A 12,202-nucleotide genomic window follows, 5' to 3' on the forward strand; every position below is an offset into this window, starting at 1 on the left:
GTCTTTCATACAAGGTAGCATCATAACTGTCATGAACTGCGGGTAGTAGAATAAGTACCTTCAATCACTGATGAGATTGTACCCCAGCATCAGCACAGTGCATTCTCATGATAGTCCTGAGAAACTCACAGTGCCGTTTGTAGACATTCGCAAAGATACAAACAAGACTCGATTCCGATACTCATAGACCAAGCTCCAAGAGTCTTCGCCATGAGATATAAGTTACGCCTTGCAGACCTCCGATACTTGTAGTACAAGGATCCCGAACTCCTGGGAAGTCGATTCGGTGTTGAATTAAGCCTCGATCTAGCTCTTCCTTCTGTGTTCTTCTGCTCTAGATTCCAATAATCGGCGCTGAGCTCCGAAGCACGTCTTCGTAGGCCAAGAGTCGTGCAGCAAGATCCAAAAAGGTTTGTTTGATGTATTGTTTCCCTCTTTTTACCTGTTCTGTGGTCTCCTTCGCTTCCTTCCACCTTCCGCCTTCCGAGTAATAGCACACAAGCACGTTCTACGATGGATTGCCTACTGCGAGGTCAGAGCGCCATTTGTGTTCCTCGATGTCTAATTCGACATAAGAGAATATCCACACATCATCCAGCACCTTTTCAAAGGATAGGAATCACCCAGTTTGTGCAGTAGTAGTGCTGCGAGCGCAGTTCCCACTAAGAGAGAATAAATGAGCATCCAGAACGTGGACGCATACGCGACCGCGTGGAAGATAGACCACGTACCAATCGCATACAATATGTTTTTCTTCAAGGAGTATGGGCCTTGTAATGTGGCAAGGTCAGCTGCTGCCGCTGCGAAGGAGAAAGCACCAGGGATAGGACTCACAGGCATACATCGACTTTCTAACAATCGCGGTCATATGAGCATGGAGAACGACTCCTGCGGACGCACGTGGCTGTGGATATACTATGACTAGGCCTGTTAACGCGTTTGTTGAAGAAGGATGAGAGGAGACAGTCGCTCCCGACAGTGAGTGACGCACGGTCACAGGGACCCCTATATCTCGCCGAAAACATGCAAACACGCGACGACTAACTTTAGCTCATACCCTTCGATGTTCTCATCACGCACCGCCGATTCAGCTTCCCTGCATGTCCTGTATCTGGGATCCATCCACTCCAACATTCTCGGAGAAAGATTTGGGGATACACGTGCACCGCAATCATTAGGCGACATTCCGCGACTTCCACCGTATAGCGATGATCGCGGCGCATCGAACTCGAATGGTGAGCAGTTCGCGCAGTATTTGGAGGAGCTATCCATCTGGCTGATTCCTAGTCTCCTACATCGACGATCAACTATCCAACTTTCCCTCGTATCCTCAATTCCACTCTAGCTGTTTTTCGGGGTGATAGATGAACCACCATCAGCGATATTCTCCGGGCGAAATATCATGGATCACCATGGTCGGACTCGACTACTCAGGTTCACAAAGGTACCTATACCAATTTCAGAGTATGTATGTGGCTTACTGACTGCCAAATTTCAGCTTCGTCGCTGTTCGCCGTTATCGCCGTGACTCCCTCCGAACCAGAGAAGTGGAGGGAGTCGTTGATGAAGACTTGCTTCGTACGAATGCGAGACGAGGACAACGAAGACGAGGACACGAGATAGTACGCAAAGGCGCCTTCTACGTTGTGCTCACAAGTGCAGAGACCGGGAAAGAGACTCCTACGTATACGTCAATAATATGTCGACGTCAAAGGTATTCACACATCCTTTTCCAAGCGGTCGTCTCACCTACCACTGCACGCAGCCCACTGGGTGCGGATACTGGCCCCAGACCACCCCGCCACGTACGCTCAATCCCAATGAATCCCAGTTGCCAAATCACGTACTTAAGAACGGTTGCGTCATGGTCGATCTGCCTTGAACTCACGAGGTAGCAGACTGCAGATTCTTCAATTCCAACTAGGATCCCCTGTATATCGTATGGCTCCGCTTCGTTTTCCCCCTTAATAACCCTTTCAACGACGACCCCGGTATTCATTGCCACCGCTGAATCGCGCCATTCTCATCGCGCCAAAACGAAGTAAGCCGCTACCTACCATCGTCGCGCCACGGCATCACGGTGAAGTACTGCCCGTACGTGCTTCTTCGTGCCCTTTCCCGTACGGCTGCGCACCTTGAGCACACTGCGCAGGAATCGCAACAGGATCCCACACCTCCCGTCGTTCCATCCCCCACCCTCCACCCCTACATACGTTCCCCCGCCGTCCCTCGGCCGAGTCAGATCCGGGCTGCCGCCTCCTTCATCAGCGATATCGCACCCATGCACCCATGCACGCTGTGTCCTGGTCGCTTATCAGGTCGTCCCAGCCTCCCGCTCTCCATCTGTATCTCAAGCACCTACTCGTGCTCCGTGAATCCTGCATGCCTAAGCTTCGTGGGATGTAGGGATCGCGGGCCTGGGCACGTAGACGCAGAGGGCGCCGTACCCGTCTCTCTCGCAGCCACCGCGCCGCCGCGCCGCCACACCCCTGTAGGAGCAGGATTAATGTAAATGGCAAAACGGCGGCGACGATGAAGCAGCAGCCAGCAGCGGGAAGCCAGCGGAGCCAAAGATCACGGGTGCCTCGCTCGCACGGCGTCTTTTGCGTCTTTTGCGTCTTTCGCAGACGGACGGACGGCGGACACGTGCAGAGCTGCAGCTATCGCATACGCCGCCGTTCACTCGTGTCTGTGTGTCTACATTACCGTGTTACCGCATCACCCCATTACTGCATTACTGCATTACAGCATCGACGCATTACCACGCCGTCGCCGTCGTCGTCCCGCTGCGCACGAAAGGACTCCGATACGCAAACTCCATGTCCAAACCTTCACCCTCATATTTCCCCGCACGCCTTGTGGGCACGGCTACACTGCGCCTCGCTCGCACGCGTATCGAGCTCTAAGCCTTGTCACTCTCACTTTCACTGCCTTCTGCTTCTGCTTCTGCTTCTGCTTTTGCTTTTGCCTCTTGCCCAGCAAGTCCCCGTTCCAGATTCCACGATGGGGGTGCTACCCGCTCGTATTCAGCGTCCCACACGTTTCCTACCACATAACCCCTCCCCCCCTCCCCCCAATAGCCTCCACGCCCATCCAACCCTTCCCCGCACCGCTCCCAGCGCAGACGCAGACGCACATCACCCCGCCCCCTTGTGGTGTTCCCAAAGACCAGCAGTGCCGTGGCTACGTATCAGTCGCACTCCGCGCACGCTGAGCAGTGTTTTCACAGGCACGCTGCGTAGTATTTTCACAGGCAGGGGAGGGAATTCTGCTGCAACGCCTTCTAGATGTACATGCACTGTTTATGTTACCTATATTACGACGGCCTTGCCTACCCGTGCCCGGTGCCTACGTCTACCACCGCAACGGCGCCGTACGCCGAGACAACAGGACACGCGCGACGCGCTGGTCGATCGCACTTAACCAACGCCCCCGCGCCTGCTCGCAGATTCGCCAGCCGTCGCCTCGCCCATCGCCCCCGCTCGATCCCTGCAAAACGGGAAACGGACTTGACGAGTCCGCAACTGCCGCAACAAACAAGACAAACGACGCCGAGGGTTGGAGGTAGGGTGCGGAGGGCGTACGCGTAGCCGAAGATGAAGATGAAGTCGGGTTAGGGGGCTACGAGGCGCGTAGAAGCGGCGTTTAGGCGCAAGGCATTGGGCGACAATGGTGATGACGATGGGGATGAGATGACAAGGGCATGACAACGGCGAGAGGAGCACGGTCGAAGTCAGCAGAGCCGCACGGCAGCACATCGCAGAGCGTTCGAGCTCGAGCTGACGAGTAAAGCCTAGTAAGGGAGCGAGGGGTGCAGGCGCCGACTCTGCGATCGCACTGCGATCCTACTTCCATGAGCCACAAGCGACAAGGTCCGTATAGCATATCGCATATAACATACAGCATATAACATATAGTTTGTAGCTTATAGCACCACCTCTCACCTCTCACCTGCCACCTCTGCACCTACCCGATGCCTGCGCAAAGCATGCAGACGAGGGGATATGCGTGGACAGGGCTATCCATATCCATATCCATATCCACATCCATGTCCCTGTCCGTATCCGTGGGGTGGAGAAGCCTCACCCGCCTCTCTTGTGCGGCGTCGCGAGTGCGAAGGTGCAGGTGCAGTGTGTGGGTGCGTAGGTGCGGTAATGCATGCGCATGCCTATGGGGCGGGCGATACCAGGAGCGGGCGATACTAGCGAGAACGTAAACTCAGGCGAGAATCGAGAACCGACACTCAAGTGCGTGCGTGCTGGTGCTAGTGCTCGCCGGCACCGGTAACATACGCTGCGATGCGATACGATGCGCGGGGAGTATGAAACACACAGTTCGCAATACGAGATACGGAGAAAGTGGGCGCAGTCCGTGAGTTTACATGTAATCCGTGAATGTACACCCGCGGCTCAAGAGGGGGGATAGCGCAGGCGTGGTGATCGCTAAACAGCTTGCAGCTTCAGAGGATCATGGACGCCAACACGACTTGCGACTCCGAAGAGAGTATATATGCCTACGGTAGCGTGTGAGCGTGTGGTAGAGGTCGTTAGATGGCAGAGGGACGGCACAAGGCAAGAGGCAGGGGCAGGAGGGGAGGGGAGGTGCTGCATTGGGGACTAAGGCACGAGAGTAGGGATAGCGCCGTTGATGCGGGGAATATGATTTAGAATACTGGGACTAGGAGCGCGCGGGAGAGACGTCACGCCGACACCGCTAGAGTGAGACGCTTGCGAGAGCCAGAAGTCTGCAACGAGTCGGAAATTCAGATATTCGAGGTGAGGAACGGAGGACGGAGAAGGGGCGATAAATGGCGAGTAGGAGGACGAATATGTACAAAAAGAAGGGAAGGGAAATGGGAGGTAGAGAACTGGCAGGTATTGATAAGCGCATATAACGGCCGAAACTCGATGGACACGGCGACGGGACTACTTGGAAGAATTAACGCAGGTGGTGCGAGGGGGCGAGGAAGAGAGCCCGCTACGTATGTGCGCACCATGGAAGACCGACGGGGTGTCGAAGGAGTACGTACGAGGGCCAATCATTTGTACGGAACGGGACGCTTAAGTAGGAGGACCTCGGAGGGAGAGAGACTCACCGTGCACCGTGTACGACGTCTTTACCTGGAGAGCGGCGGGAGGGGCGAGGAAGGATAGCGCAAAGAGGGACATGCTGAAGAAGGGCGGGGGGCCAGGTGCAGGGTAGCGTCTGCGAATAGCCGGAGCAGCGCTGGTACGAATGGCAAAAGCTGTTGGAGGGACCGACAAAGCGGCGAGAGGATAGCATAGGCGGTTGGACTGGAGACTCACATTGCGATACAAGGAAGCTGGACATGTTAGCACCGAGCATATTGAGTATTGATGGTGTGGCAGAGTGCTGGCGGCCTTTGCGAGACGAGACGACGGCATTACGTTATGGCGGCGGGATGCGAGAGGGAAAAGAAACTCTTCTTATCAGAGGCTGCCGTCAGGAAAGAAGGGAGGTCGAAGGGTATGAAGGAGGCTCAAGACAACAGACGACGTACCTGTCGTGTTCCTCCGTCTAGGTCTTATCTTTTCTTTCGTGGAGACTTGCATTACCGAGAGTAGTAAGCAGAAGGAGGCGTCTCGATAGCGCCGGGCCGTTCCGGCCACTTGTCGCCAAATGATATGTTCCGTGCAGCGTAATTGTCCACGCCCAGAGCGCACGGCCAACTGAACTACCGCCACATGCGATGGATGTACCAGTACGTACATCAGTCGTTATTTCCTCGTAAGTGTCGGTGCTGATATGATACCGTTTTGCAGTTTATCGTCTCTGTATCGTAGACGTAGACGAACCCTGTGCGAGTTTTCGAGGAAATGTTACGACAGATGCTGTGATAGAGGCGCAAGGTGTTTCAGCGACAAGTGAGTTTAGTTTCTTCCCTCCACTCAACGACGAATACTCCAGTTTACCAGGTCTGCTAGCTCCCAACCCCAACGAGATCTACCGTTTGCACGTACCTGCACCCGAAGAAACCACGCGGGATCTCAACGAGAGCTTCAATCTTCACTCTATACATACGGCTGAACGCCGTGACGGGACCCCGCGTTGAGGTACGTAGACATCGGTTCAGTGACTTAGAGCGCGCGCCAATTTTTTCCTCGCAGTTCGACTGGCTATTCCGTAATCTGAACGTCAAGAGCGATGCCTCGTGGTGTGAATGGTGTTCTCGGATGACGGAGGGGTGGAGCGAGGCAGACTTTAGAGCTTTTACCGCTGTGAGGGCTTTCTCGGTGTTTGGTGAGTCTTATTTCAGCTTTCCACGCAGCGCTGGCCTAAAGCTCAGCCAAGACCGTGTCCACAGACGTGAATTGCTCTGCTTATCCCACGAACGGTGCCAGATTCGAAGCAGCATAAGGTAGGAATGTTTCTTGTTCACTGGCAGCTCAACGAACTAATTGCGGTGCTCCCATGTCTGTAGATTCCCTCCACGTAACAAGCCTACATGCCGCAAAAGGCGTTCGAAGAGCACTTGCTTCGCTGCCTTGCAAACACAATACTACATAAGGCCTTTCTTTCGCTTTTTCCAGATGAGTTTTAGTCGCTGCTTCCATTCCTTTGTAAAGCTACCAGGCCACTCTTCGCCGTCTTCGTCGCGCGCATCAATAGACTGATACACCGCTCCTCATTGTCGACATCAACGAGATGGACGGACTTGTGCCTACGGTAGTGAATCCACGGTGCCGGTGAGGAGTTGCCTCTTTCCTCTCCTTTTGATTTTTATTTTCACCATGTATCGTCTTATACCGGCACATCCATGGTCTTCATTTGCCTGGGTTGTTTCTGACGTCTTTTTTTCTGCAGTGATATTTTCCTTCAGATGGGCTTCTCCGTATACTCATGGTTCATAGACTTAGGCAGTAAGTCAGCTTATATTCTATCGTTCAGATCCCTCTGGTGTTAATATTTTCGCGCATTTCAGGCGGCAGAGTTCCATTCACTGGATACATCGGAGCGCCATGATTCATGCTCGAAGGCCGCAGCAGTGCAGTGTAACGTATAGTCGCTTGCCGAGCCCAAGATCGGCCGTGGCCCTATTTTGTGTTGGAATTATTTACTATATTAGGGTTTGAGCTACTCGAAGCTCCAGTCGAGTTGTCAAACACTTATTAGTATACATGATAAATTCTACTATTTTAGTGTACAGTCTTTGTATATAATAGGGTATATTTGGTAGTGTAATAACTACTCGATTGACCAGGAATACCCCGAGTCCGTCTGAATTCCGCTGGACCCCTTTCCGGCTTATCGAGCCCCCACCGAATTCTTACATTTTGCATACATACGTTGCAAGTCAACCGTACCCGGCACTCTGGCGTTGTATGAGTCTGTAATAGATCCAATGAGACTTATTTCCGCCTTTCCTTCGGGCTGCGTAGAAGTTTTTACCCACCTCGAGGCTGTCCCGACTGCCTATTGTTGGCAACACACTTTCCACCGCAACGAAAATTCAAAAAATACTGCACCAACAAATGGCGCTGTGGTAGATGGGTGGTAGGATTAGAAGAGATAATTTTGGTAATGTTGAACCTTCAGTGTACCGACCGACCGACGGTTCAATGGAGAATGATCGCATTGAGAAAAGGGCAAGTGTTGTGGATTTGCGGGCTGCGTTGGTTAGTCTGGGTGGATCTGCGCCGCAGATCAGCAGTGCACAGACCAGGTTAGCTGTCAGCTGCGCCTGTGCACGGGCCTTTTCACGTTGGTTGGGAACCAAACAAAGTATTCCCCTCCTCCTCCTCCTCGACCCTCTCTCCATGTTGCCGCCGTGCTCATCCCGCGATGAGATCGTTAGGCGCTTTTACATTGAAAAAAGATCCAAACTGGACGGAGGGTGTTTTTTTCTTTGAAAGCTGGTACGTGTCGCATCTTCTTCTTTCCCTCTCCCCGCCACGAATTCGACGACATCCTCGCCACCCACTGTGTGCCGGCAACCGCCTTCTGATTTTGCCTCCTCGACCTGCGCTGTCATTCGCCGACGAGCAGTACTTCTTGATGAGGAGAGCATCCCGTCGCCCTAACGTAATGCCTGCCAGCGAATATGCCATGCGCCTGCTGGCTCTTATCATCTCCTTACATCTTGAGGTGAGTCTGCGTTCCAACCGCCCATGCTATACCCTCGCCGCTTTGTCGCCGCTTTGACCCTTTTGTTCCTCCCCTACTCGTCATTCCTTTTCCACATTGCGCGAATTGCCGACTCCTCGGGAATTCGCCGGCCCTTCGTGGATGCCTCACTTCACCACCGGGACACTCTTCTGTGTGCTCTCCCGCGCCTCCCAGGGTCTTCGTCTTTCCCTTCTCCCGATAGTTTATCTTCGTCGCCTCAACTGCGCTCGGCGCCAGCCTGACGGATTACTCTTAATCGTAGGACCTATGGCGCATCTTACCCATACATACCGTCCTTGGGGTCGCTGTTGGCTCCATTTCTCCCGAGCTGTATGCGTGGGGCCCGACCGATAGTGTTTTGTTATCCTCCCCTCTCCGTATCAGACGGTCGCGCCGCTTTCACCATTCTCCCCTTCATAATGCGAGCGTAACTTCGCAGAGTACTATCCACTGTCTTCCTATTACTCGTCCATCGTGTGGTAAGTGTGAGGCCCGAGTTTCCGCCGTGTTGCCTGTTCCATACACAGAGATTCGAGCCTCTGTGACATCTAAGGATCGCGCGACACTGCAACGAGAGCACTCGTAACGCGGCCAAGGATCTGCGGAACGGAAGTGAGGGTTATGATCAAGCCCCCTGCGAGTCTGAGTACTCGACGTGCGGTGGAGATCTTGCGCCAAGAGGAGCGTTCTACGAAGCTATGAGAAGCGGCGGAGAAGCACGGTCCAAGAAGCGCACACGCTTACTCCACGATCCCAGAGCAAGACGACGCCTCGAAACAAGTTCCGAAAGGAGCATCACCTGCGTGACTCCTCGATGATTCTGCAAAACCATGGAGGGATCTAACGATGCGACTGGCACTTAGTTATGCTACTGCTCCTGAGTCGCTGAGGCGATGGGTACCACCTGGACTGGCACAACGTTGGTTGAGACTCAACCAACCACGATCGTGCGCCTCCTGCATCCTATTCAGTGCTCCCAGCCTACCGCGCCATTGCGATGATACACGTCGTCGCAACTGTCTGCGTACAGTACATGTATGTGGTAGATGAACCGTATAATAAATTACACGACTTGACGCCGTAGTAGTAGAAGGAGTCGCAGCCCTCTGGGGAAATAGCACAAGCCTGCGTGGGATGCTGATGGTGGACAGCAAAGGGACAGTTCGTCTTTCGGTATACAAGGAGTCAAAACGGAATGAATGGTCTGCAGGAAACCGTGTCGTAAGGTGTCGACGTGGGTGTCAAACTCGTATAACAGGATGCGGAGGAAAAGCAGAAGGCAGTAAAAAGACCGTTCGTTAGATACACAGCGCAGAGAAGGAACGAAGAAGTTATAAGTACTAGTGGCAAAGATTCGAGGAAAATGAAGGTAATGGAAATCATTGTAATGATCGTGGGACGGGAAGGACGGGAAGGACGACCCAGAAATGTAGACGCGTAGACATTTTCAGCGTTGGCTAGAAGCCGAGACGCTCATTGCGCACGTCGTGAGCGCGAATACTACGACATATTCCGCCAATTGAGGAGGAAGCCGTCGCTTCCTACCCCGCAAGTGTCCGTTGACCGTACATATGCAAGCGTAAAGAGCCGACGGCACGCGGGGTACGAACAAGGGAATCCATAATCGTCGACCCTGGCTGTGCTCGCTTCCGCCGCGGCAGCAGGAAGAGAAGGATGCAAGTGCGTGCAAGTGCTCTCAACAGCGGACGGGACTTCCCAATAAGCCAGCGAGATGCAGAGAGAATGGAGCTTCCCGTCACTTCAACCGCAGGAGTCTCCACTTGGCCCAAATGGGCTACCCGTTTTTGAACACACGGTTCTCAGTGGAACAATAGTCAAAGATGATGGGGAGGGCGTACGTCCTCCCTGGTTCGTTGGGAACGATGTGGAAGTTCGAAAGCGCAAGGTGAAGGAGAAGCGTCGCGGACTGGATACGGATCCTGCAGAAAGCTTGGGTCTCATGTAGCCACCTGGGTGCGACGGCAGCCGAGGAGCTGCTGCTGCTTGCGTCTGTCGTCCTTTCTCTGGATGGATGTGTCCAACGACATGCGCTGCAATGAACAAGTGATTTGTGATATTCGACTCTCCGAGGTTGTTACTGATAATCTCGTCGCATGCGTTCTCGCCACGGAGTCGACGATGTTGTGTTTGGCGGCAGAGGTAGGAGAAGCCTGCCCATACATCCATCGCTGCCGGCCTTGCATCTTGCAGGACTGTGACACCGAGGCGACATGCATGACGTGGAGTGGGAGTCTACGACCCGACAACAACGGACAAGGGAGATATCGCGTTCTTCATCCGGATTTGCGGATAGTCGCACAAGGAAGATGTCAGGCGCGTAGCTCAGCATTCGGAAGCGGGGTGATGGTGGTGGTGGTTCGACATGGGGATACACCACACTAAGGACATAAAAATTGACGAAGAACGAGACGAGACAATTGTGTCCCCCACGCCTGCGTACACCAGCCTAAGATCAAGGGAGGCGGGTGCCGGAGAGGGTATGCGTCGACTTGGAGATATCGAGAGCCCACGGGGTCTTATAGCATCACCTCTACACCTTGGCGCTGCCATCGCACATTGCCGGCGTTTTAGATGGCAAGCCCGCCGGGCGACGCGCCTGGTGACAGGAGTTATCTGGGGCGATCTGTGGGGGAGCGGGATACGGTGCGCTAAAGGTCGATTTCCGTCACTACTAGCTGCACCCTTGAATGTTGTACAGGGTTTGAAAACGGGGACGCATTGGAGAGCAGCATCTACTGCGTTCCAGGTATATTGAGATAAGAGTGTGGAAAGAACGTGGGATGACATACGACAGAAACACGATGCTTCAACTCCCTGCGATGATTGCCTAGAGCTGTACGGGCTGCCGAAAGTCGCCCAACGGTAAGGATCGTATACCAATGCATTGAGCTTCGGGATATATGCAGAAGAGGAGATGCCGCGGGATGTCGGAGTGACAACGTCGAGATTGGCTCTATGGGACGATGAATCGAGGACAACAAGAGGTGGAGCGAGGGCCGGGTGCAAACCATAGGTTGTAACATTGAGAAACTATTGAACGGTCAGATAATGATGTATTGAGGTTCGCTAGTGATAATATTGTAAATGAACACGAGGAGAACACGGCATACTGATTGAATTACGAACGTGTTGATGGTCCCATTCATCTGACAGACTAGTTGCCGCTGGGAAGTGCAAGGAAGTAAACAGTTGAAAACGGAGAGGCCTCGGGGTAGATCCACTCGCTGTACGAATGAGGCTGCTTTGATGGCTGCAAGATGTTTTGCTCGTCGAAGCGGTCACTTGTATCCAACGCGATGGTACCCTCCTTGATTTTCATACATGAGGAAGTCGCCTGGTGTGATTGAAAACTTGGTGGCGGCGTACAAGACATGGCAAATCGAAACACACGTACCCCATATTCCCAGTACCCTGCTTCCATAAAAGTGATCGGGTTCGTGAATGTTCATGTTCCAACCTCCATTGTTTTGAGGCTTTTGATCTCATGTGGTCCGATGTGTGCATTAATGCCTACAAGGATTAGATACGAGGAGAATTCGAAGCTGTAGGACTCAGCTCTTCCATGGCATTGAAAAGAAGCCGATGTGTCACGGAGCGTCACACATGTGGATGCCTTACCCGGGTGCGAACCTGGCGCTCATGCTCAATCTCGCATGTTCAAAGCAACATTGTAGTTCATCCGTATGGATACAAGGTGTCGAATCTGGTGTCCGAGAGTACCCTTCTGCCAGAAGCATGTCCAGAGGCATGGCAGAAGCGTGGTAGAAGCGTCTTCAAGATTTTGCCTGCGAAAGGCGTGGCTATATGGACGACTTGAGTCGTGTCAATGCATCGAGTGGCCTCATATCATTGTGGCAGGTCACATCAATCATTGGCGTCTCTGGATCCCTCTCTCATCAGATTGCAACTCTTGTCGCATTCCTTTCGCCATCCTCGTGTCTGGAGACCATGTTGTGTGTATTAACCACGCCCATTATGTTCACCCCGTGCATGTGCACATTGCTATTTAGGTGTATGACCGCCTGTACAGAACGCGCAATAACACTCCCCCGCA

At 53.3% G+C, this 12,202-nt stretch overlaps 1 protein-coding gene across 1 annotated transcript; it reads right to left on the reverse strand.

The window, feature by feature from the left end:
- Positions 1-4,616: 4,616 nt before the first annotated feature.
- PC9H_005811 (uncharacterized protein) lies at positions 4,617-5,346 on the reverse strand (the record flags this gene model as incomplete). The annotated part of the gene is made up of 3 exons (XM_036775370.1): positions 4,617-4,744; positions 5,096-5,245; positions 5,307-5,346. The coding sequence occupies 3 exons, from the start codon at positions 5,344-5,346 to the stop codon at positions 4,617-4,619; spliced, it is 318 nt and encodes a 105-aa protein (XP_036633872.1).
- Between the last annotated feature and the right edge of the window lie 6,856 nt (positions 5,347-12,202).

Source organism: Pleurotus ostreatus (assembly GCF_014466165.1).
Source record: "Pleurotus ostreatus strain PC9 chromosome Unknown scaffold_3, whole genome shotgun sequence".
Taxonomy (NCBI): Eukaryota; Fungi; Basidiomycota; class Agaricomycetes; order Agaricales; family Pleurotaceae; genus Pleurotus; species Pleurotus ostreatus.